Raw genomic sequence first — 24,719 nt, 5'->3', positions numbered from 1 at the left:
ATGAGAGAACTGCACTGAAATAAAATTGAAAAAGATGTGAAAAGCAGCAACCAGGAAGTGTCAGGAATCTAAAAATAGCGCCAGAAGTTTGTTTACGTCCCCAGATAACTTGATTGGTTTGGATTCTGAACCAATAGAATATACAGGACACTGTCAGGATTAGAGGTGAACAGCCAGTGCACTACTTGTATTCAGATTTGGATTTGAGCTTTGATAAAAAACTTAGTATTCGGGAAGAAACCGGAAGTGGGCGCACTGACTTCAGCCGAGCTAGTGTTACGCCGAGCTAGCCGGCTAACTTCCGCTTTAGCTCTGGGCTAACTAGAACGGGAATAAAATAATTTAATGGTGCGACTCTTCTAGACTTTCCAAATGTAATCTGATGGAATGGATCAAACTCTGGTAGAGAAACACGCCGTGACACCGAGTTAGACCCCCCCCCCTCGAGAGATGAAGTCTGCTAACTGCTAGCTTCTCTAGTTGTAGCAACTTTAGCAAGTCTATTCGCGCAAACCGCTGAAACCAGATGTTTGTGCTGAAACCAGATGTCTGTGCTGAAACCAGATGTTTATGCTGAAACCAGATGTTTGTGCTGAAACCAGATGTTTGTGCTGAAACCAGATGTTTGTGCTGAAACCAGATGTTTGTGCTGAAACCAGATGTCTGTGCTGAAACCAGATGATTGTGCTGAAACCAGATGTTTGTGCTGAAACCAGATGTTTGTGCTGAAACCAGATGTTTGTGCTGAAACCAGATGTCTGTGCTGAAACCAGATGTTTGTGCTGCCAGTCGGCCTCGGTGTGTGTTGTCAGTGCCTGGACTCTGTGCTGGACACAGAAAGTTGCTGCATAGCGTATAACTGGAGCAGAGTGGGTGAGTTGTTTTCGTCTCTTTCCAATAGAAACCAGGCTAAGCTAACAGATGTTTGATGCCTCGTATTATGGGATGGGACCCTGTTTGTACTGTTGATGACGTTTGGTGCTGTTCTGAGCATTATTTGTGGCTGTAAGTGGCTTTTTGATCGGTGGATAGTGGATCTGTATACTGCGCTGTTTGTTACGGTGCGGCCATTGCTAAAGTTGCTACAGCTAGAGAAGCTAGCGGTTAGCAGACTTCATCTCTCGAGGGGGGGTCTAACTCGGTGTTACGGTGCGTTGGACCATGGCTTAAATTTACGCCGGAATATCCCTTTAACCAGTGACTGTAAAATAACATGAAACCTTCTGTCAACACAAACACAAACTGTTGTGTTTCTGCTGCTGCGTCTCCTCTGGTGAATCTGGGTTAAAGTACAGATGTGTGTGTGTCTGTCTGTGTGTGTGTGTGTGTGAGTGTGAGTGTGTGTGTGTGTGTGTGTGTGTGTGTGTGTGTGTGTGTGTGTGTGTAGGTGTGTGTCTGTGTGTGTGTGTAGGTGTGTGTCTGTGTGTGTGTGTGTGTGTGTTTCCTCTGACCTGTGATATCAACTCCAAAGAGATTTAAATGAAGAGTGTGTGGCGCTTTACTTTCTCTGTGTGAGTTTCTCTCCTCGCTCGGTTCATTCCCGGTTCAACAGCACACACACACACATACACACACACACAGAGACACACACACACAGAGACACACACACACACACACACACACACACACACACACACACAGAGACACACACACACACACACACGCTCACACACGCTCACACACACATTTTCACAAATGCTCAGGGTCTCAACGGTCCAACTGTGGCCTTGTAGATAGTAGCTTTGTTGGCAGAGAGGAGGAGAGGAGAGGAGAGGAGAGGAGGAGAGGAGGAAAAGAGGAAGAGAAGAGGAGAAAAGGAGGAGGAGAATGAGGAGAGGAGAGGAAGAGGAGCAGAAAGGAGAAGTGATAAAGAGAGGAGTAGAGGAGAGGAGGAGGAGGAAGGGGAGAGGAGTGAATGAGTAAGGGGGAAGAAGAGGAGGAGGAGAATGAGGAGAGGAGGATGAGGAAGAAAAGGAGGAGGAAAGAAAGAAGAGGAGCAGAAAGGAGAGGAGTGATAGCAAGAGGAGGAGAGGAGCGAATGAGTAGAGGAGAGGAGGAGGAGTGAAGGAAGAGGGGAAGAGGAGGAAAGGAGGAGGAAGAAGACGAGGAGGAGTGAAGGAGAAGGGGTGAGGAGAAGAGTGAATCAGGAGAGGAGAGGAAGAGGAGCAGAAAGGAGAAGTGATAGAGGAGTAGAGAGGAGAGAAGGAGGAGGAAGAGGAGAGGAGGAGTGAAGGAGGAGAGGAAAGGAAGAGGAGAAGAGTGAATGAGTAGAGGAGAGGAGGATTCATATAGATTTGATAGATTGGAAGCTGGAGGCAAAGAAAACGCCGGAGGGAAGAAGGAAATAAATTGGATGGAGAGAGAGAAAGAGAGAGAGATGAGAAAGACAATGAGAGATAACAAGCAGAGTAAAGGAGGAGGAGGAGAAAAGATGAAGATAAATGGACGGAGAGAAGAAGTAATACTGGAAAAAGGTGGAAAGAGGATGAAAGAGACGGTGGAGGAGGAAGACAGGAAGATGAACAGAGGAGCAGAGATGAGGAGGAGAGGAGAGGAGAGGAGAAGAGGAGGAGGATGAGAAGAGGAGGAGAGAAGAGGAGGAGGAGAGGAGAGGAGGAGGAGAGGAGGAGAGGAGAGGAGGAGGATGAGAAGAGGAGGAGAGAAGAGGAGGAGGAGAGGAGAGGAGGAGGAGAGTAGGAAGAGAGGAGAGAAGGAGGAGGGAAGGAAGAGAGGAGAGGAGAGGAGATGAGGAGGAAAGAAGGAGTGAGAGAAGGATAAAGGAGAGAGAGAAGTCACTGTGCTACGTGCTAATGCTAATGATGATGTCATCAATAAAAACAACATGATGATGATGATGATGGAAAACAAGAAGGAGATCAATAATTTGAAGATGAAGAACAGAACGTAGACGATCAAAGAGACGGAAAATATTTTTCTTTTAATTGCCCCGTGGGGACGAATAAAGTTTTTTGAATTGAATTGAAATAAAGGAGAGAAAGAGAGGTGGAGAGAGAGAGAGAGGGAGGTAGAGAGACATAGGAACTGAATGGAGGAGCGTCGGCTCAGCACATTATTTGCAGAGCGACAGATTTACATGCAGCCTGTGTGTGTGTGTGAACACACGTGTATCCATGCCTGTCTGTATTCTGCAGAATTGGATATGCTGACGTGTGTGTACGTGTGTGTGTGTACATGTGTGTGTGTGTGTGTGTGTGTGTGTGTAGTGTGTGGTACAGTGTGCTGTGTTATTTTTACTCCTCTAGTTAAAATCTGCGTGTGGATGCAGAAGCAGAAGAGCAGCAGGAAGTTGAGTGTCTCCGTCTCACTTTTCCTTCCTCCGCTCGTACGACTAGCCAGGCTAGCGCCGCCTACTGGTTCCGGCAAATTTCATTTGCCTCAACCATGTAGTCAGGACACTAGCAATGCGTTTCGGTTTAGCTACCAATCAGCGAACAGACGGGTAAGTGAAGGCGATGACGTTGAACTCAAGCGCTCAAGATTAACCTATGAGCTTAACCGGTGTATAGCACACGTGACCACCAAGCAGCAGCGATTAGTTGAAGCAAATGTAAGCAACCGCCTCCCGGAAGCAAACGAATCCCTATGGCTCAGGTTCAGACGCTATATGAAATGTAATGAAATAAGCGGCTGATGCATCAGGCTATCGTACGACTACGACTGTGTTGTAAATCATCCACTCACTCACTCCCTCCCTATCCACTACACCCTATATGATATAGTGACTACATCATGTACACGATGTAGGGAACGACGGGAGGAGAATTTGGACCTTACACAGTGATTTTCTGAACATGGTTGTATCAGCTGATGCTCCAGGTGTTAGCATGTTAGCGTGTTAGCCTACTGCTGTGACGGAAGCAGACGCTCCGAGAATCATGGAAACAAACCGGACACATTAAAATAAAATAATAAAAACCGACACTTGTGGGAACATTGAGGATGTGATTCTGTGTGGTTGTGTTTCTCTACAATAAACTGTTGAAAGATCTGAAGTTTGGTTTGGTCGACTACTGTTGTGTGTCCCGACCATGAGCTGTGGCTATTAGCTTAGCTGGTTAGCTGGTATTTCCTCCATATTCTACTACAGTTTCTTTATCAGATTGATTTAATGCTGCCTGTTATTGTTGGGATGCTGCTGCCCAACTCCTGCTGCTCAGGTAAACGGAGCCAAGACAAATACGTCTGAGGAGTTTACTGCTAAATAACCTAAAGAAATCCTAGCTAACATGCTAATTAGCTTGCTCTTTTCTAGCAAAACACGTCCACTTCAACCAATCACAGAAATGTAATGTCATTGTATTGCAATTATAACAGTGCATCATTATTGATTATTGATTGATGATGATCCATTTTAAAGGTACCTACATTGTGTAAGAATTCCTCCCATCTTAGTGGAGCACATTAATGAAAAATCGTTCACTTTGTGGTACAAGCGCCAAATTTGGTACACAAGTGCTTTTGGACCTACTATCTCATAAAAGTACGTTGCCCACTTGAACAAACAAAGTGGCCACCATTTTTCAAGATGGCCGCCATTCGAAGTGGTTTGAAACAGCGTTTGAACTATATTTTGATTGAATAGTCCTATTCTGATGGTTTATACATTGAAATATGTGTTTTTGCACATGAGAAATACAACTCTGCATTTAGAAAATCAAAATTATTGAATATTATGATGATACAATGCGAATTAAATGAAAAAAACACTCACAAACTAGGGGCCCTAATTTCTTGGCGCAACTCAGGGTGGCGCAGCGAAGCGAGCCCTGACGCAGCTGGCGAAGTGGTATTATCGTCCAGTGCAACAAGGTGCGCAGCGGATTCGGTAAATTGGCAGACTGCTGTGCGCTGAGATGGGAGTGGTCGCGCAGCAGGGGGAGATGTCGACAGATTCGCCGTGGCGCAGTGACAATTTGTTGCCGATAGACCGCGCGGAGAGTGCGCTGAAAGCTCGCCAGCTCCAACCTGGTCTACTCTCAGTGCAAGGCGAAGCGCAGCCAGCGCAGTGGCAATTTGACTGCCCAGCACGCAGTGCAGACACGTCACCAAGACCTCACAGGCAGGTTTCCACACTTCCAGGCACATTTAAATGCAATTAACAATAATCATAATAATAATAATCATCACAATAACCCCTATTTATTGTATCTGAATCAGCACATACACCTATATCTATATAGATTGTCCCGTCACACTGATGGCAGATCAAAGGCTTGCGTAATGGAAACTCAGCCTGACTGAATTAACACAGATGAAACCAGGGAGGGACTGAGACAGCCGTGGATGTCCCAAGAGCAGGTGTTGACACTACACACTGTGCCGTTGCAGATTATCAGCTATTTATTTATTTATTTACTTATTGATTTATTAGGGGCCAGCGCCGCATCGTCACGCGACCATAACAAATAAAACTGAAATGCCTCCGTTACGCACAGCTGTTTGTTTATGCTGTGATCTGTGCACACGTGTTTAAATATAGGTTAGATAGATAGATAGACCTGCTCCCTCCTCCTCCCTCCTCCCTCCCAGACTACTTTTGCATCATCAGCCCGTGAGGTCTGTTCGCGCGACAGGACACTGCCAGCTTGGACCGGACCAGAACATCAGTTTCCTCCCGTCTCACTTGCTCTGACAGATTGAGAGCTGTTGCCCAGTAAAAAAAACAAAAAAAAAAACACACACACCCCTTTTCCATTAATAAAGACACTCATATTTAGTAACCTATATTTAAACACGTGTGCACAGATCACAATATAAACAAACAGCTGTGCGTAACGGAAGCATCACAGAGCGTCTCTCTTTTTCTTTTTTCTTTAGAATTGACCTGAGAGGGGAGATGTTAATATCTGCTCACTATGATGCCAGGCTGATTGTGGTTTGCTGTGAGAGATGATAGTTTATTTGTTTTCAGTTTTATTTGTTATGGTCGCGTGACGATGCGGCTCAATAAATCAATAAGTAAATACATAAATATAGCAGATAATCGTGTAGTGTCAACACAGCAGTAATCCATCCTCATCTTTCATCTGTGCAGCCTTTGATCTGTCATCAGTGTGACGGGACAATCGATATAGATGTGCTGAATGTCTATGCTGTAATCGGTTACACCCCGCCTTTCCGAAGCCCCGCCTTTCCGACAATAGACTTCCATTCATCGTAATAGCGGGGTTTTCTATTTTTTCTGAAGACCCCGCTACTCCGAAAAGGCTATTGGGGGAAACCCCCAGCGCGCAGTGCGCATTGATCCTTTTTTCCTTTTTGGGGTCAAACGGATCATGTGCATAATTAACTGCAAAACAAGCAAATACTTCATATTAATGACATATAACGTTCATTATGCTTCTAGCCTGTCTAGCCTCTACCTGGTCTTTTTTACTAAACTTAACCAACTCCTTTCTTCATTGCCTAAGCCCAACCAAAGCATCTCCCTCAGTCAGCTGTCAGTGCGAGCGGCGGCTGCAGCAGCCTCGCGCCCGTGTGAGCTCAAGCCGGCTTCAGCCGTGCTCGAGCGGAGCAGGGGGGAGAAAAAGAAAAAAAGTGTATTTCTATTACTGTGTGGAGATCTCCAACAACGGAGTCGGGGAGAAAGCAAGTGGGACAGATCTGCCCAGTCCCTGAGCAGCGCACGTTTCACAGACAAGCCACAAAGCAGAATGTAAACAACGTCACGCGGTTCAGCACCTTGGACAGCTGCGGGGGGGAGGAGGGGGTGTCGGAGTAGCGGTGTTTCGAAGTGGGGGTATTTCGGAACAGCGGGGTGTCGAAGTGGAGGGGTGTCGGAATGGAGAGCTGTCCCCGCTGTAATCTGTAGGTGCTGATTCACATCTTCTCTTCCACGGTGAAATCAAACGTCCGCCTTGCGCGCGCGGCGGATTTAAAGGCGAGGAGAGGAGCTCATTTGATTGGTGAAGATCTGACTCGGCTGTGTCAAACCCACTCCACGCCTTCTCTCCTCCCTCTATGCCATTTGTGCCGGTGGGAGGGAAGTAGGCGGGATGCGCTCCGCTGCGCTTCGAAGGAAAATCGCAATCTGCTCCTGACCACTCCCCGTTGGAGAAGCGAAGGCGAGGCGCAGGCCTGATCCGCTGCACCTGCACCTAGTTCACGAAAGTAGAGCCCAAAGACATTAGTTTCACTTAAAGCTTTTGGACCTGTAAGCTACTTGTAGGGGAGGCCACGTAGAGGCTGTCTTTGTCTCCCCCATTTTTTTTTTTTTTTTTTTGTATAGGCTATTTTTTTCTTTTTTTTTTTTTTTTTTCTTTTAATTTTTAGATAACGGTATAAAAACACAGAAAAGGTGTCAAAGCATAGCTTTTGTATCTGTCTGACAGAGGCAACACTTGCTCCAGTCAGTTTTAGTAGCACAACTCAATGGATTATCGGCAGACATCTTATACAGTTGAAGGTCGAGGGATTATCCTTTTACCACCCAAACATACAAAATATCATAGCACATTGGAATATGGGATACAACTAGGTTCAAGTATCTGGTGCCCTACACCTAGCCCGATCGTTCATCCAGTGCCATAAATCCCGTGCGATCTGTACACCATCCAGGTAACTAAAGCCCCGTTACCCTTGGCTCGGCTATCCCGCGCTGGCACATCCTGTCAATTCAGGTGCGGCTATCTAACTACAATACTACAACTAACTAAACTTCTAGTTGAGTCTATACAGGGGCTTATTAGATAGCATTTGGGACACTAAAGTATACTACAACTACAGTGAGTACACCACTACAACAGTTAGTAAACTACAACTACAGTTAGTACACTACAAGCTGACACTGAACCCCATGCTGAGTCTCACAGCAGTGATGTCACCAGTGTGCCCTGGTTGTGCTTTGACATCACTCTTATAAAAAATTACTAACCAATAAATGTTGACCACAGAATTTTAATGAATTATCATTTATATTGCTAAATTAGTACTTTTATTTCAGTAAAGAACGCTTGTGTTGCTGTATGTGTGTGTGTGTGCGTGTGTGTGTGTGTGTGGTGAGTGACAGTCAAAAGTTTGGACACATTTTCACAAATGATTCACACAAAAAACACATCCCTCAGAATTCTGCAGATTTTCACTTAAGATCATTGCAGAAAACTGAAGAAAAAACGCGAAAACGCTACTTTTTAGTCATTTAATAGCCATTATCTTGAAAATTGGTGGCCATATTGGAATTCAATTGACACCATCGAGTTATTCCAGTCATAATACATTCATTTTGATGCTTGGATCATTAACATTCTTCTGTTAATTCAAGTTCTACCTCGAAAACCTTTTTTTGGCGTTTGACGAGGCGGCCATCTTGAAAACTGGCGGCCCTCTTGGATTTTCAGCTGGGCAACGTACTTTTATTAGAAGGTATGTCCTGGACATCATTTGTACCAAATTTGGTGCTTGTACCATGAAGTGAACGATTCGGCTCAAAAATGGACTTAAGCAGCCCCACTATCTAGCGTTGTGGTCGTAGATCACAAGCAACTCAGTGGTATTTTTCATGCTGCATTCACCTGAAATTGGGCAGACGGCAGAGTAACGGCATAAACAAGCCTCTATGTAAACAAGTGGTCCGTCAGCACGAGACAAAACAATACACGTGACAACATGTTGTCATGGCGATGTGGTATTGTTTTACCGTCTTTCTCTGGACTTCTGTGACTAAAATGACATCTGGTTTGTTAGCGACGGCCGTCTGCCCGACTGCAGGTGAATGCAGCATCAGTGTAACGCTCCATTCCTCCTCACTGCGTTACCATGGAGACACCACATGGCAGCAGCACCGAGCTTACCGTCTCCATGGAGATATGAACGATATGAACGGCTCATTCAGAGCTGAAAGGAACAGGAACTTTGTTGATGTTAATGAAAAACAGACTGAAGAACCAAATAATCCATTTTCATGAAGAGATAACACTGCTGGTTGATAAGTTCTGTTTTTACCGCGGATCAGACGTGTATTCTCTCTCTCTGTGAGCATGAACACAACAAAAGAGCGCTACGTAGAGATGAATTAATGGAACGGAGTCAATTTGTGTCTTGGTCTTGATTCTGTGACGCTGCACCACATTGGTCTACATCAGGTCTACATACGGGAAACTATAGGTGTGTGTTTGAGTGTTTTCAGACCTCAAATAATGCAGTTGATATTCATTTTTAAACAGACCACTAATGATTTAATTTAGTTAGAGTTCAGATTAATATAGATGAAATTTCAATTTTAATCTTGCAGCAGATTGTTTATTGATTTACTGATTATTTACTGATACATATGTTATAGATTTTCTATTAAAATAAAGTCAATAATGATATTTTTTGTGTTCTCTTTTTATTTGGAAAAGTACCGAAAAGTATCGAAAAACATTTTGGTACCGGTACCGGTATCGTGACAACACTAGTCTGTGATGTCACCTGTCCAGGCGTAACAGACTCAACGACCTCTGTGTCTCGGGTCGTGGTCGTTGTTTTTCTCGTCTCTCCACGCTGCAGCAGCAGGTGAAACTTACAGAGTAAACAGAGTCAGTGTGACGACCCGATCCCTCCCGTCCTGTCAGGTAAACAACCACAGAGAGCGGTGACAGGTGGAGACGGGTCTGGAGTTCTGGAGGGAACACGGTGCTGGAGGTTCAGTTTCCCACTGGTGGAGTCCTCGTGTGTGTGTGTGTGTGTGTGTGTGTGTGTGTGTTTCCAGCTGTAGGATCAGAGCTTTCATCGCTCTGCTTTCACTTCTAAATAAATGATCACTGCTTGTATCAAACTGAGTGTGAGGAGGTCGGAGACTCGGAGAGCAAAGGAACCTGTGAGCTGCTGCTGCTGGAAACTGAGACTACACATCTGTCAACCAAACATTTTATTATTTATATCGTTCATCATTTTCTTTTATGAGCATCTTTAGAGTCAGTTGTTCATCTTCAGGGCTCAGTGGGTCCACTGCTGAAGAGTCCTGAGTGTCTGGGACACTGTTGGTCACTGTTGAACACTATTGGTAACTGGGCAAGGCAATTTTATTAGTATAGCCCGTTTTGACCACCAGTTTGTCTCAAAGGGCTTTACATCCCATCATAACAACATCCTCTGTCCTTAGACCCTCACATCCACTGAGGAAAAACTCCATGGAAAACCCTTTTAACAGGGAAAACCAGGAGAAAGCTCAGGGTGAGCAACAGAGGAGGGATCATCACCCAGGACAGACAGACGGGACAGAGATGTTGTTACAGACAAGAAAACAGTTTATAACACAGAATGTGGGAAACATGGAAATGTTATGTTGTTGTTGTTGGTCTGTTGGACACTGTTGTGAGACATCTTCATTCCAACACCAAGAGCTTATGTCAGACGGTTGTTCGCAATATTTTTTTTCGTAGGATAGGTCTGGGAAAGTCCCGCCTTCCCCGCTTTCTGATTGGCTGGATGAGCTCTCCTCCGATTGGTTATTTGATTTGGCCGTGTAACGTCATCTCACAACAGTACTGTAGTAAATTAAATTACACACCAACTGAAGATCTTGTTGTGATCAGATTCCGTGGTGAAGCGGTTTGCGTTTTCGCCTGCGGTGTGGTGAATCCGAGTTCGATCCCCGCTGGTTTCACATTACGAAAAATTTAGACAGGCCAGATAAGTAGAGAGAGTCCAGGTAGATCTAGGCACTTATCACGCTTTGCCGACAGCCTGCGTTTCACAGCCGTTTCACAGCCAAAACAAACAACCAATCAGGCGAGAGCCCTTCTAGCCAATCAGAGTCGAAAATGGAGCCCATCTAGCCAATCAGAGGTGGGAACGGCGGGACTTTCCCGGACTCATCCTACGAAAAAACATATCGCCGGTTGTTCTCACCTGAGGTCGATCATTGATTTGATTGAAATTCTTTATTCAGTCGCATCACACAATAACATTATCGACAAAATAGTGACTGAAAAGGCAGAAGCATAATGCTGATATTAATGCCTGTCCCACATACCAAATGAAGCTACCCAGCATTTTTTTTACCATATAAAACATAAAACACAAACATAAAACAACAACTAACAAACAAACAAGCTAATGAACAAACTAAACTAAATCGTCAGTTTGTTTCTGTGTGGTTGTGTGAGATCCAGCTCAGAGTGGGTTCTGCCGGTCCACACAGCTCCAGTCTAAACCTGTCTTCTTCTCTCTGTTTCTCCGGTCCCTCAGGTACGTCCACGCCCTCTACCTGGGCGCTCAGAGCCGTTGGCATGGCAACGGGCCCCGCCGCCACTTCCACTGGCGCCTGATGTTCGAGAGCGCCGACATCACCATGCTCCGCCTCCTGGAAGCCTTCCTCAAGTCGGCGCCGCAGCTCGTCCTCCAGCTGAGCATCATGATCCACGGGAACACCGTGCTCCCTCTGCAAGGTGAGAGACTGAGAGACACCTGAGACAGCTACGACCAATCAGGGGTCTGCTTTTAGAAAGTGTGGTATATTGATGTGTTGATGAAAAGAAGGGATCACCGCCAACATGTCTTCACTTGCATTCAAAAAGTAGTTTATTAACAAGAAGAAGAACAGTGCACAAAAAATGTTGAATCTTGGAGCATCTCATGGTGTCAATGTGAGATCTCTCTCTATGGCTCAAAACCACACTCTTTATATGCTTTCTAACTCCAAAACTCCACCTCCTCCCAACATAAGGATATAACTTACCATATTAGGCATTAGCTGTTCGACATTAATGGAAGCATTCTGTAAATCCAAACAATAGCTGTATCTGTCTAACATACACAGTTCATGTATTGTGTTCATAAACACAAGACAGGATCTAGCCTATATATCATTTTACGACTTTGGGTTCATCCTTCGGACGAGGTTAAACATCAGCTTAAGGCTCTGAACAACAAAAACACATTCACCTAGGGTTCATCTCACAAGGGTCACTCATGTCTCATCTATTACTGTTACTAAACACTTTCCTTCAGTTCCAAGAAGAACAGAAGAACATAATGCATGATGTTAAAGCTAAAAGTTCAGGTGGATAATACACTACAAAAGTTACAATCAACCTGTTAGAAAAGTGCCAGAGTGGGTTTTATCAACCAGAGAGAGAGGATGTTTTATTTTATTAATCAAAAGCCCATCTGCTACTTGTAAGAGCTGCATGAATAAAGCATAGACCAGGCATCACCAAATGGCGGACCTCGGTCCGGACCCGGACCGAGTGATGGTTCGATCCGGACCCGAGACCAATCTCTAATAAGTTAACATTTTCCTGGAGCATTTTTTTCCGACGGGACAGCGGGCTCAGCTATAGGTCAATACGGCAGCTTCACTCAATTGAGCCAATCAGATCGTTTGTTTACCCTGCGCGGCCAGTGCGTCCGAGAGGGACAGAGAAAGGAGACGGAGTGATGACAGCATGTCTTGCTCCAAAATAAAAAAAAGTTGATGCTGAAGTCAAAGGCGAGCCGCCGGGCGTTTGTGGCCGCCGCCGCCGCCTTGGTTAAGCGTGTGTGTGTGCGTGCGTGCGGGCCGTTCAGATGGGTCTCTTGTTGCGCGCACAAACCCATTACTTTAATGTGCGCTCACAACCGAGAGCGACGCCGTAGCGGTGTGTATACGGTGCGACGTGCTTGTTTCCTGCTTCTCCGCCGGTGTTGTGTTGACCCCCGGTTCTCCCTCGGTCTGTAAACTTTTTCACGCGGAGCTCTGCTCCGTTTGGAAGGAGCAGGAAGCCCGTATGCGGGAAGACGTCGCTTCAGACATGTAGAATGTGTGTTATAGAAGAGAAACACCTATTTCAGGACTACTGACTTGTATCACCAGAACAGAACAGACACATCCTGTGATTTTCAGCCTCCCTCCATATTTAATGGAGGGGGACAATGACAGTGCAGCTATCAAGATGCTTTTGACACCTTGGCCTCAAAAAAAGAAAGAAAGAAAAAAGCACCAAACAAACAAAAAAACAAACAGGGAAACCCCCTTATTTATTCTGTCTTGTTCTCTTTAATTGAAATAACAGGCCTGGGGCCTACTTTTTTCATGGTAAAAAAAAAAAATAGGCTAAAATAAATAAAAAAAGCTAGTTGTTTACTATACAAGTGCATTATGTTAAATGTTTCCTGTGTTGAAAATTGACAATAGATATGAAAATGCACTTCGTTGATTTTATTTATTTGACATAGGGGTAGGCTATAGCTTATAAGACACCATTTGGACTTTATAAGGTTCGGACCTTTCACTTGGATGAAAGTTTAGTAACTGGACCTCAATGAATTTTAATTGAATACCCCTGGCATAGACCCTCATACTGATCTCACACACACACACACACACAGACACACTCACACACACACAGACACACACACACTGTTCTGTTAGACCTGCCAGTGTAGAAGTAAAGTGTCAGACACACAACAAACTACAACACTGTTTTCTATTGTGGCCTGTGTTGCATTAAAGGGATAGTTCACCCAAAATTGAAATTTCCCTCATTGTCTCCTCCCCCTCATGTGGACTAAGGGCTGGGAGAAGTTTCAGAGTCCTCCGTGGCTTCTCTGAGTTACAGGGGGTCTCGGCGTAGCAGTGCATGTCCATATGACGGTTGCAAATGGATACCAACTGTCTTCGTAACAAAAAGACACAACAAAAAAGAAACAAATACCTCCATGCTGCTCGTATGTAATGTCCCTCTTGTATTGAAGCCCTGACATGAGAAATTGTCCCGAAAAAAATTAAATAAGTCTATATTTGAAGCTTGTTTGTAGCGGAAGCTCCCAGTGTTGCTCTGCCAGAATCTCGGAGACGCAAATCATGCGAGATTTGGACGGACCAGGAAGAGCAGTGCTGGGAGCTTCCGTTACAAACAAGCTTGAAATATAGACTTATTTAATTTTTTTCAGAACAATTTCTCATGTCGGGGCTTCAATACAAGACGGACATTACATACGAGCAGCATGGAGGTATTTGGATGTTTTTTGGTGTGTCTTTTTGTTACGAAGACAGTTGGTATCCATTTGCAACCGTCATATGGACATGCACTGCTACGCCGAGACCCCCTGTAACTCAGAGAAGCCACGGAGGACTCTGAAACTTCTCCCAGCCCTTAGTCCACATGAGGGGGAGGAGATAAGGAGGGAAATTGGAATTTTGGGTGAACTATCCCTTTAATGCTGATCAGGCTCATTGATTATCTGATAACTCGGCCGATCGGAGACTCTGCGCTGCCAACTAATCATTGGAGTCATCTGTTGAATACAAATCCCCAGTCCCTGCTGGCTCCACTTCCCCCAAATGTTTTGGATGGATTTGCTGGGTTTCCCAAACACAACAAACTGCATCTGTCACTTCCTACCCATAATCCTCTCTGTCTGGGGTCCATGTCTTATGTAACAGCTCCGGGTTGTTTCTCTGAGAGGAGCAGGAGAGGAGGAGCTGGGGTGGTCTTTAAAACTCTTCAGCTTCATGTCAGGTGACAACCGTTAGATCTTCACTCTGAACGGATCAAGTATTTAACAGACAGAGGCACTGTGAGGGAGAGTTACTGTTAAAATAATTAGAATTAACTTTATAAATCAACTTTTAATTTTCATCCTAAAGTGATAGTTCACCCAAAATTCAAATTTCTCCCCCTCATGTTGACTAAGGGCTGGGAGAAGTTTCAGAGTCCTCCGTGGCTTCTCTGAGTTACAGCGGGGCTCCGTGCAGCAGTGCATGTCCATATAATGGTTGTGAATGGATACCAACTTTCTTCGTCCAAAAAGACACACCAAAAAACATCCAAATACCTCCATGCTGCTCGTCTGTAATGTCCCTCTGGTATTGAAGCCCCGACAAATCCCGCGTGATTTGCACTTATTTAATTTTTTTCTGAACAATTTCTCATGTCGGGGCTTCAATACAAGAGGGAGTTAGGAGTCAGGAGTCACTGCACGTCGACCTCAGACTGTTCATCAACGGTGTATTTAATGTCTCGATCAGAGCGACTCCACCTGCGTCCGATGAACTCTTCTCCTCTCTGCTGAGGGGAATCTAAGAAGTGCAGATGTTACGTTCACATGTGGTCACAGAATATTTCACATCTGTGGCTCTGCATCACTGAGGATGTGAAGTGTCATGCAAAAGTTTCTCCCCCGCCCCCGGTCCAAATGTCTGTTAAAGCAGAAGTAAGGTGAATGTTTGTGTTAATCTAAGTCTTAAATAGTTGTATCTTCCGACAGCAATCACTTCTATAGAGTGTTTGGTCTGAAACACGGGTCTGTCAGTCACTCTGCTCTGCTCTGAGCCCAGGAGAAAACTTTCCTTGTATCCTACAACCTTTATCCAATGAGGAGAGAGAACGGCATAAAGGGGCAGTCCTCTCTGTGTGTGCAGCCAAGGGATGCGCCTGAATGTGGTGACGTAGGGACGAGGACCAATAGATCCATGACGAGGGCGGGGGCTGCTAACTCCATCAGCTGACAGGAAGTTAAACAAAACCACCGGATCACTTACTTCAACTTTAATGGTACCAGTTCATCAAGTGGAAGATGAAATGATCTCCAAAAGACATAAAGTTAAACATGAAACACTCCTTTAATTGTCAATATTTTAATCAATATCAGTGTATTATTTTAGTTTTCTACAGTTTCAGAGTGAAAAAGGGAAACAAAGCAGCAGCAGCAACAGAATGGGAAACCCAGGAGACTTGAGCTCTCAGAGAACTTTGACCAAGGTATCAGACTAGATATTTACTATTTACACACTGGGATAGACAATCCATCCCATCCAGTCCCACACGCTCCCTGCTGAGGCCTGAAGCGGTGCAGGTGGAGACAGACTGAGACTCTGTGAACCTCAGGGGAGCTGCGGCTCTGCAGATTTGTTCAGGCATCAGAGTCAGATGGTCGACTTAAAGAATGTTAGTCTGAGGATAGAACGGGAGATTCCTGCTGTCTGTGAGTGTTGGAGAAGCTCCATGTTAATGCTGCTGCTGCTGTTTGGTCCAGTTAAAGGGATAGTTCAACATTTTGTCAAACTGGCCCATTGCCATAATCCCTATAGTCACAGCAGTAGGTTTGTTACCTTTAATTGTCGGTGCAAGCTGTTTTTAGAACGGCGGAGCAGAGCCGTGAGCTGCTCAGAGCTACGCTACGGAGGCTCATTATGGGATTTCTTGGTTTCCCTCATCAAACTCATCAAATACACAATCCAACAACTCCACAACGCTCTGGTGGACAAGTTGTGAGCTGCACATTCACCACGCTATGAGATAATAACACAACGTTACCACACAGAGTTGTTGTAGACGGAAATACAGAGACTGTTGATGAAAAACTGTCCCTGAAGGCAACGTGCATCAGAGGTTTTACATGAATTTCCCTCTAAAACAACTCTGTGTGGTAACGTTGTGTTATTATCTCATAGCGTGGTGAATGCTGCTATGACTATAGGGATTATGGCAATGGGTCAGTTTACCAAAATGTTGAACTATCCCTTTAACAACAATCAGAGTCTCTTACTGTTCAAAATCTGCAGTTCACAGTTAAAGTCAGAGAATCTTGGTTTATTAAACATCAGAGAAGAAAGTGAACCTCTGCTTCTCTTTAATATCTTGGGTGTGAATAGATTCAGCTCAGCTCTGCCTCTGCTCAGACTTTAATGTGTGATCCTCGGCCGATCGCAGACGGGACGGGACGATTAACAACCATGAATGTTTGATGAGCTCCAGTGTTGGCTGGGCGGCTGCTCTGGGATCAGTTATCACCACCACTTGACTTTAAACTGCTGCAGGTCAGTTTGTCTGAACCAGAGGAGGAGAGTTTGGAGCTGGTGGTTGTTTCTACAGTTGTTACTCTGAGAACGTTTGTCGTGTTGGGGCTTGTTACTCAAAAAAGTAATATATTACACATTACTCACAAAAATAGTAATGCCTTAAATTACTTGATTACTCCCTGGAGAAAGTAATTTGTTACATTACTAGTTTTTACATTCTGAGATGCATAAGATGGAAGGAGAAGATACAAAGGAGTGTTCTTTAGGAACCCCGCTGTAACTCAGAGAAGCCACGGAGGACTCTGAAACTTCTCCCAGCCCTTAGTCCACATGAGGGGGAGGAGGTAATGAGGGAAATTTGGGTGGGATTTTGGGTGAACTATCCCTTTAATCTTTGCTTCAGTTTCTTGTCAACACTAAACTCACAGTTTACAGTTCACAGTCTTCCTGCACCTGCACCTACACACTGACAGTGAGCTGAGATCAACTGGTTTCATGTTGGAGACGTTTGGACTACAGGTCTTCACGGGTCCAATTTGACGGACCCGAACCCAAATGGACCCGTGAAAATTGGACCCGGGGCCGAATGGCCCTGAGCTGTTATTGTAAATATGAGTTCCGAACCCGAGCCGAACCCTTAAAAACCCGTGGACCCGAAATGCCCGAGTTGCTTTATGATTTAATACAAGTTGTCTAGCGTTAAATAAGACTTGTTTTTATTAGCTACTACTTTCTGTTTCTTACCTAAACGTAGTCTTCTTCCGCTGCCAGCCCCCCCGGCCATAACGTGATGTAAACAGAAATAAATCCACGTCGTCATTTTCTTGTTTAGATGGTCATTGTAATCCTTCTTCTTAGCCATTGCTAACGCCAATCCACTGGTCATTTCCTCTTGTTTAATTAACGTTATAATTTTGGAGTTTCCATGTGCTTTGTGGAGCATACCGTTACCGTGGTAACAACACCTACGGCAACTCGATTGTTTAACTATTTTGAACCATTAACCATAACGTTACGTTAATAAACAAACGTTTTAACTGCCCCGAGTCCTCGGGGGGTGATTGACAGCTGTGACAGCCAATCGCTGGGTCCTCTTGGGTACTGTAGGACCCGGCCTTTCACAATAAGAGACCCGAGACCCGAGACAAACTCCACCGGTTCCGACCCGGCCCCGGCGTCACTTCTTGTGAATGGACCCAAGACCCGAGCCGGGTCGGGTCGGAACCTCGGGTTTTCGGGTTTTTCCGAAGACCTCTAGTTTGGACACATTGACTGTATCATGCAATGTTGATGTTGTGACTTCCTGTGTCCGTGCAGGTCTCTCGGCCTCGGCCTCTCTGGTCTCTCTGGCCTGGATGATCGCCTCCTACCAGAAGGTTCTGCGGGACTCGCGTGACGACAAGCTGCCCATGTCCTACAAGGCCGTGATCGCCCAGATGCTGTGGCACTTCTTCACCATCGGGGCGAGGACCGTGGCCTTCGCCCTCTTCGCCTCCGTCTTCCAGCTCTACTTCGGCATCTTCATCGTCAGCCACTGGTGCGCCGCATTCCACACGATGTGTAGAGTCAGCGGAGGAACTGACCAGCTGTGTTTTTATGTAATTATCTGCAGCAGGTAATGGACAGATGGATGTCCCGTGTCTCACTAGTTGTGTCTTGTGTCTCAGGTGCGTCATGACCTTCTGGATCATCCAAGGAGAGACGGACTTCTGCATGTCCAAGTGGGAGGAGATCATCTACAACATGGTGGTGGGCATCATCTACATCTTCTGCTGGTTCAACGTGAAGGAGGGCCCCAGCCGCTTCCGCATGACGGTGTACTACTCGGTGACGCTGGCGGAGAACGTGGCGCTGACGGCGGCGTGGTACGGTTACCGCGGCGCCCACGCCTCCTCCGACTCCTCGGCGCTGGTGGTGGTCTGCCTGGTGGCCTGCAGCTTCGCCCTGGGGACCTTCTTCATGCTGGTGTACTACTGCTGGCTGCACCCCGACGGCCCCGTGCTGGGCTCCCAGTGGGCCGCCGGCTGCGTGGACGAGGGGGCGTTGGGAGGCGCGGGAGGAGGAGGCGTGGTTGCCGGGGTGATGGACGCGTGCCTCACCCCGTCCCAAGGCTCCCAGTCGGACATGGTGGTGATCACCAGCCCCCCGAGGACGCTCCCAAGGACTAAGGACGCAGCGGGGGAGCCGATTCCTGGAGACAAGGACGTCTTCCAAGTCCGTTCCTCGTCCTCGCCACCGTCCTCCTCTCTGGCGCTCCTCCATCACCACCACGGGACCTCCTCATCCTCGCAGCAGGAAGGAGGCCCCGTGATCCGGATCGACCTCCCGAGGAAACGATACCCGGCTTGGGACGCGCACTTCATCGACCGGCGGCTGCGGAAAACCATCCTGCTGCTGGAGACGTCGTCGGCCGTCAGCCCGCGGATACAGTACCGGAGCAGCATGATGGGCAGCAAAGAGGTGTTGGAATACGAGACGACCGTCTAATTAAGTTAAGAGCCAATAGGGGGCTCTCTCTCGCTCGCTCTGGAACTTCAAAAAAATGCAGTCGTTTGGGGACCAAAGCGCTCAGCCGGAGATCCGTTCGCTCTCATCCCGGGAGGACTGGGATAGCATGGAGAGGAGACGCAGTGTCGGGCAACCGGAGAAGAGACGTTGTCAGAACTTGATTGTAAAATGTGAAGCGCAATCTGGGACCAAGGCTCTCCCCTTTAGGACGCAGTCCATAAGGAAGTAGCATGAATGAGGAACGTGGGAAGTTAAGTGGAGTAACTCTGAACTGGGGATATAATCTTCATCTTTTTCTAAAGGCTCGGAGGTGAGAAATGTAATCTCTCATCCGGGGACCGAGGGAGGAGGAGCGTTAGGTTTAGTTTCATCCTGTACGGTTACATTACAACAAAGCAAAAAAGGATTTGAGAGCGATGGAGTTGCAGAGTCTGAGATAACTGAGAAACAGTGTGCTGTTGAGCCGTGGACCCCGGAGAGCCAACAGAGACCGGCTGCCAGAGTTCACCCGGGACATGCAATCATTTTGGTTTGGCAGAAAAATTAAGACACTGGCAGGAAATATGGGCTGAATATCCAACAACTACTTACTTGCTTTAGTGGTTTGCAGGTCAAAAGATGCCCGAAGCTCGACCTTCAAACTGGGCCACATTTGGTTGAAAATAGATGTCCATATTTTTTTCCTTTGGAAATGTAGGTTACATACAATGTAATAGGATGCAGTTGTTGCTTCAGTATCAGACAGTGTGGATGAATTTAACACTATGAATGTAAAAAAGACTATTTTAAAAACACAGAAGTTCATTTTTCAACCAAAATTCAGCCCAGTTTGAAGCAGCTTGATACTTTGGACCTTCAAATCAATCACCAGTTCATCAATAACTTGGTGCATCATACCTCACAGTGCACAAAATGCAACGACTTGACACAAGAAAAGAACACAACGGTTTCAGAAAGGACTCGGAGTGAGAGAGGTGGTAATATTTTCAGTTTCTCCCATCGTTCCTCCAAAAGATTGTATGTCCCTATAACAACATGTACTAACCAACCAACCGTCCTCTGAGCATCGTCCCGTGGTGTCTAAAGACAAATATAGTCTCCAGTCTCATGAGAACACACAAGAATCCACCTAGTGTAGGCTCACAACACATCTAGGTCCAGATTGTGTGTGAAGTGTAGGTCTGAGATCCGGGTGAAGCAGCCATAGTCCCAGAGTTCACATCCAGCTCCGACCGGCCGGACAAAGGACTTGTAGGAGAAAAAAAAAAAAAAGGATGACTTGTGTAATGGCTGCTACCATATGGCATGCTGTAACTCACCACAAACAGGCCTCTGTACAGTCGAATTAATTCAGATGTCAGATATAAGCTATTATAATAAGCTGTAGTTAGGTGATGAATGATGTTTGGGTGAAGAAACTTCATTTACTCCTGAGAGTCTAAACTTCGTCCAGAGTTTTGTCCAGTTTTTTTTTTAACACATTATACATATTGGAGGAGTGAAGGTGGAGTCGTGAACAACCTCAAATACTATGAAAACATTTTCTGTTTTGGTTTTGTGGGTGAGAACGGTACAGAAGACAGAAATGTCTTTAATCATGTCAACAGACTTTAAAGATTTCTAGGATTTTGTGGAATGTGAAAAACTTTGAACACATCTGGAAAGAGTTCAATTCAAGAAACAAAACGTGTGTTCAACAAAAAAAAAAAAACTGAATGATGCAAAGTACCGTGACATTTTTTAAAGGCTAGCTACGTAGCAATAGCTGCTGTTTCTTGTTCTAATGTATACAATGTTGACATGGGACTGAGCTTTCAGGAAGGTGGTGTTGTTTACAAATGAAACCATGTACAGGCCTTTCATTCAACTCCTTTCTGTTAGAGTCACATGTGGACTGAGATCAGTAGAGTGATACAAAAAAAACACACACACACAAAAAAAAAACAGCATGGTGAGAAATGACAACAAATCTTTGCTCATTTGAATCGATGTTGTGATGCCTTGAAGCAAAGAGCTGCACCCAGAAAGTCTGGCTCAACATACACCGGTGTGTTTCTGGCCCGAGTCCGGTCCGCCCACGTAGCTCCACACCCAGCGAGTCGAGTCCTCTGGTGCTGACAGACACACACACAGACAGAACCAGAATCCAGATGTGGAAACAATCCCCCAGTTATCCTTGATCTGGGCCAGATGGTGTATGTTGGGCCAGAAGAAGAAAACAAGCATGTGCTCGATGTAAAGGCCGGATTTACTTTGCTGTTTGGGCCGATAGCACTGAGCTGATCAGTTAACACACTGGTATGAAGAGGCATGATGAGTGTTGACAGCAGTTAAAGGAGCTGGGGTCCGTTTCACAAAGCAGGTTCAACAAACTCTGAGTCTAATCCTGAACTCTGAGTTGATCTACTCTGAGACAGGAAACTCAGAGTTCTGGGTTTCAGAACAGGTGATAACAGTTAGTTCAATCAACTCTGAGTAACTTGACCCTGAGTTATGGGGAGACGAAAAGCCCTCATCAGTGGAACAAAGATAACATGATTCACCATGGCAACTAGCAAAAAAAAGCCTTGCCCCTCCCACTTCTCACGGTGGAGTGATGTATGAATGCTGACGCAGAGTCAAAAAACAAAAAACGGATGGACGGATTTGAGCAGGTGCAACTCCAAATGTTGTGTTTGATATGTTCAAGTTTGTCTCTATTATAACGTGACGGGGATGTGTGTGTAGTCATCAATCACCTGGAAATAATCCAGAAGTGGATCGACCTACTACGCAAACAATAAGAGAGAGAGAGAAAAAAAACAATAAGAGAGAGAGAGAAGTGTCCGTGTGGTGTCATGTGAGGGTCGTTCAGATAAAAACAACGGGAACGATCAAACTAATCCTCATGGAGAATAAAACATCCAGTTGAGGAGTTTACACTTCCTGTCAGCTGCTGCTTTCAGTCTGCAGCTTCAGATAAAGAGGAGAAACTCCGGGTCCCGACCAGGTTAGGTTCACGGAGTGTGTTGCCATAGTAACTGACTCTGAGCTTCAGTTACCTCTCTTTGTGAAACGGGCTGGAGTTACTCCTCTTTCCCTGGTTTGAGTTACCTCCCTTTCTGAAACGGAAAACCCAGAGTTTACCTCGTTTCAGGGTGAACAGACTCAGAGTTTCACTAAACCTGCTTTGTGAAACGGACCCCAGGTCGGCTACCGAACCTGAAGGAGCCACAGGTAAAACAACAACAACAACAACACTAGCATCAAAGCTAAACTCCGTCCACCGTCATGTAACACGACTGGTTCTCCTCACCAGGCTCCGTTGGTTTCTTTAAAGCCTTTAGGGTTCCTCTGTGCATTAAGGTGGTCTGACTCGTTACAAAGCGTCTTAGAAACACCTGAACAGCTGATTGTGTCAGATCAGGACATCTCAAGGTGTCGGTGTGAAAAAAAAGAAAAGAAAAAAAAAGACGATGCACTTGAAAGCATTTTTCTTTCTAAAAAAAAAACAAAAAACAAAACAAAAAACCATGACATTCACTATGTGACCATGATGCATCTCAAAAAGCATGTTCATCAAAACACATGATTGAGATACTGTGCAGTGACAAATTAAGACTCCCGGTTAGTTCATGATATAGTTGAACTGTTGTGTTGCGCTTAGTAGCTGTGATAGGAAGATTTTTATGTTATAACTCAACAAGCATTTAGAAGATGCCGATGTTCAGGGGGTCACCAGGTCCTGGTCGACTGGAACAAGCACAAAAGACTAAATCCTACGGCACAGTAAAGCTCATGTTAGACTGCTATCTATGAACTTGTGTCAAAACTATTTAGATTCTAGATATTCAAGAAGCTGTTTCCATCTCCACCCTGGCCGACAACAAGAAGAAGGTCCCAACAGTTCCCAACTGTTCCCAACAGTTCCCTACAGTTCCCAACTGGTCCCAACAGTTCCCAACAGTTCCTAACAGCTCCCAACTGTTCCCAACAGTTCCCAACAGCTCCCAACTGTTCCCAACTGTTCCTAACAGTTCCCAACAGTTCCTAACAGCTCCCAACTGGTCCCAACAGATCCCAACAGTTCCCAACAGTTCCCAACAGCTCCCAACTGTTCCCAACTGTTCCTAACAGTTCCCAACAGTTCCTAACAGCTCCCAACTGTTCCCAACAGTTCCCAACAGCTCCCAACTGTTCCCAACTGTTCCTAACAGTTCCCAACAGTTCCTAACAGCTCCCAACTGGTCCCAACAGTTCCTATCAGATCCCAACAGTTCCCAACAGTTCCTAACAGATCCCAACAGTTCCCAACAGTTCCCAACAGTTCCCAACAGTTCCCAACAGTTCCCAACAGTTCCCTCCCGCTGCCCTGAATGGTTTTAATGATGACTTCTTTGCTGATGATGCGTAGCATGTGTCCTGACGTGTTGCAGCGACTCCCAACAGTAGAAGCCAAGAGCAGAGATCACTGAGAGCTGTTTATATACTTACTTTTCAACAATGCATTTCCATAAGAGCAGCATTGTTCACATACTCAACTACTTGTGTATCTGCATAGAGCAGGACCAGATGGCCCCCGGCTGACACCTGAGTGTCTGTCTTCACGGTGGTGCTAAAGGAGAGCAGCTCGTTGGGTCCTCTGAGGTTTGAGAGCCAACTAAGAGACTGTTATTGTCTCTCTCTGGACGGTCGACTGGAGATCTGGGGTGAAAAAGCCAAAAATAAGATATTTAAAAAAACAGAACAGAGATGACAAACAGCCCCCGTCAGGACAGACGTCCGTTAACTGTCTCTGGAGTCTGGATCAAAGTGTTAAAGGACAATTCCAGGCGAATTCAACTTGGGGGTGTATTTTCCTATCATTTTAGGTCTAAAAGAAGGAATCTGAAGATTTTCAGTTTAATTTCTCGTGTTTTGTGTCTGTCCCCGCATCGCCATGGCAGCAATGAATGGGAGCGGATTGAAGTTCTGCTGCTTAGGCTGTTTACAGCCACAATTTTTTTCCACAGACAGCGTCAGATGGCGACTCAAACATGCACCGAGAAGTTTATTTACTTCAAGCAAGCCGACATGTTTGTAAAACTAGATGTAATTCAAAGTCTCCCAGAGTCTCGCGCGAGACCCAGTTGCCGTGCTCGGTGTGTTCAGGTGCAGTCGGAAGCTACCGCTTGTGTCATAAACACAGGAATATCAACTCTTGACTTGCTTGAAGTGTACATTTTTTTCCACAGACAGCGTCAGGTGGCGACTCAAACATGCGCCGAGAAGTTTTTTTTACTTGAAGCAAGTCAAGAGTTGATATTCCTGTGTTTATGACACAAACGGTAGCTTTCCCCACTGCACCTGAACACACCGAGCACGGCAACTGGGTCTCGCGCGAGACTCCGGGAGACTTTGAATTAGATCTAGTTTTACAAACATGTCAGCTTGCTTGAAGTAAATAAACTTCTCGGTGCATGAGTCTCCATCTGACGCTGGCTGTGGAAAAAAATTGCGGCTTTTA

General features: G+C 45.6%; 1 protein-coding gene across 1 annotated transcript in view; it reads left to right on the top strand.

Moving 5' to 3' along the window:
• The window catches only part of xkr7b (XK, Kell blood group complex subunit-related family, member 7b), an 86,021-nt gene extending 66,808 nt beyond the window's left edge, over nt 1–19,213 (top strand). The window contains exons 2-4 of the mRNA XM_085782980.1: nt 11,191–11,390; nt 18,044–18,263; nt 18,394–19,213. Of these exons, the coding sequence (XP_085639106.1) occupies nt 11,191–11,390; nt 18,044–18,263; nt 18,394–19,213 (1,240 nt within the window). The remainder of the gene's footprint in view (nt 1–11,190; nt 11,391–18,043; nt 18,264–18,393) is intronic.
• The last annotated feature ends 5,506 nt before the right edge of the window (nt 19,214–24,719 follow it).

This window comes from Trachurus japonicus, chromosome 7, assembly GCF_045865225.1.
Source record: "Trachurus japonicus isolate A0001 chromosome 7, Traja_1.0".
Classification (NCBI taxonomy): Eukaryota; Metazoa; Chordata; class Actinopteri; order Carangiformes; family Carangidae; genus Trachurus; species Trachurus japonicus.
This window is presented reverse-complemented; position numbering and strand designations above follow the sequence as displayed.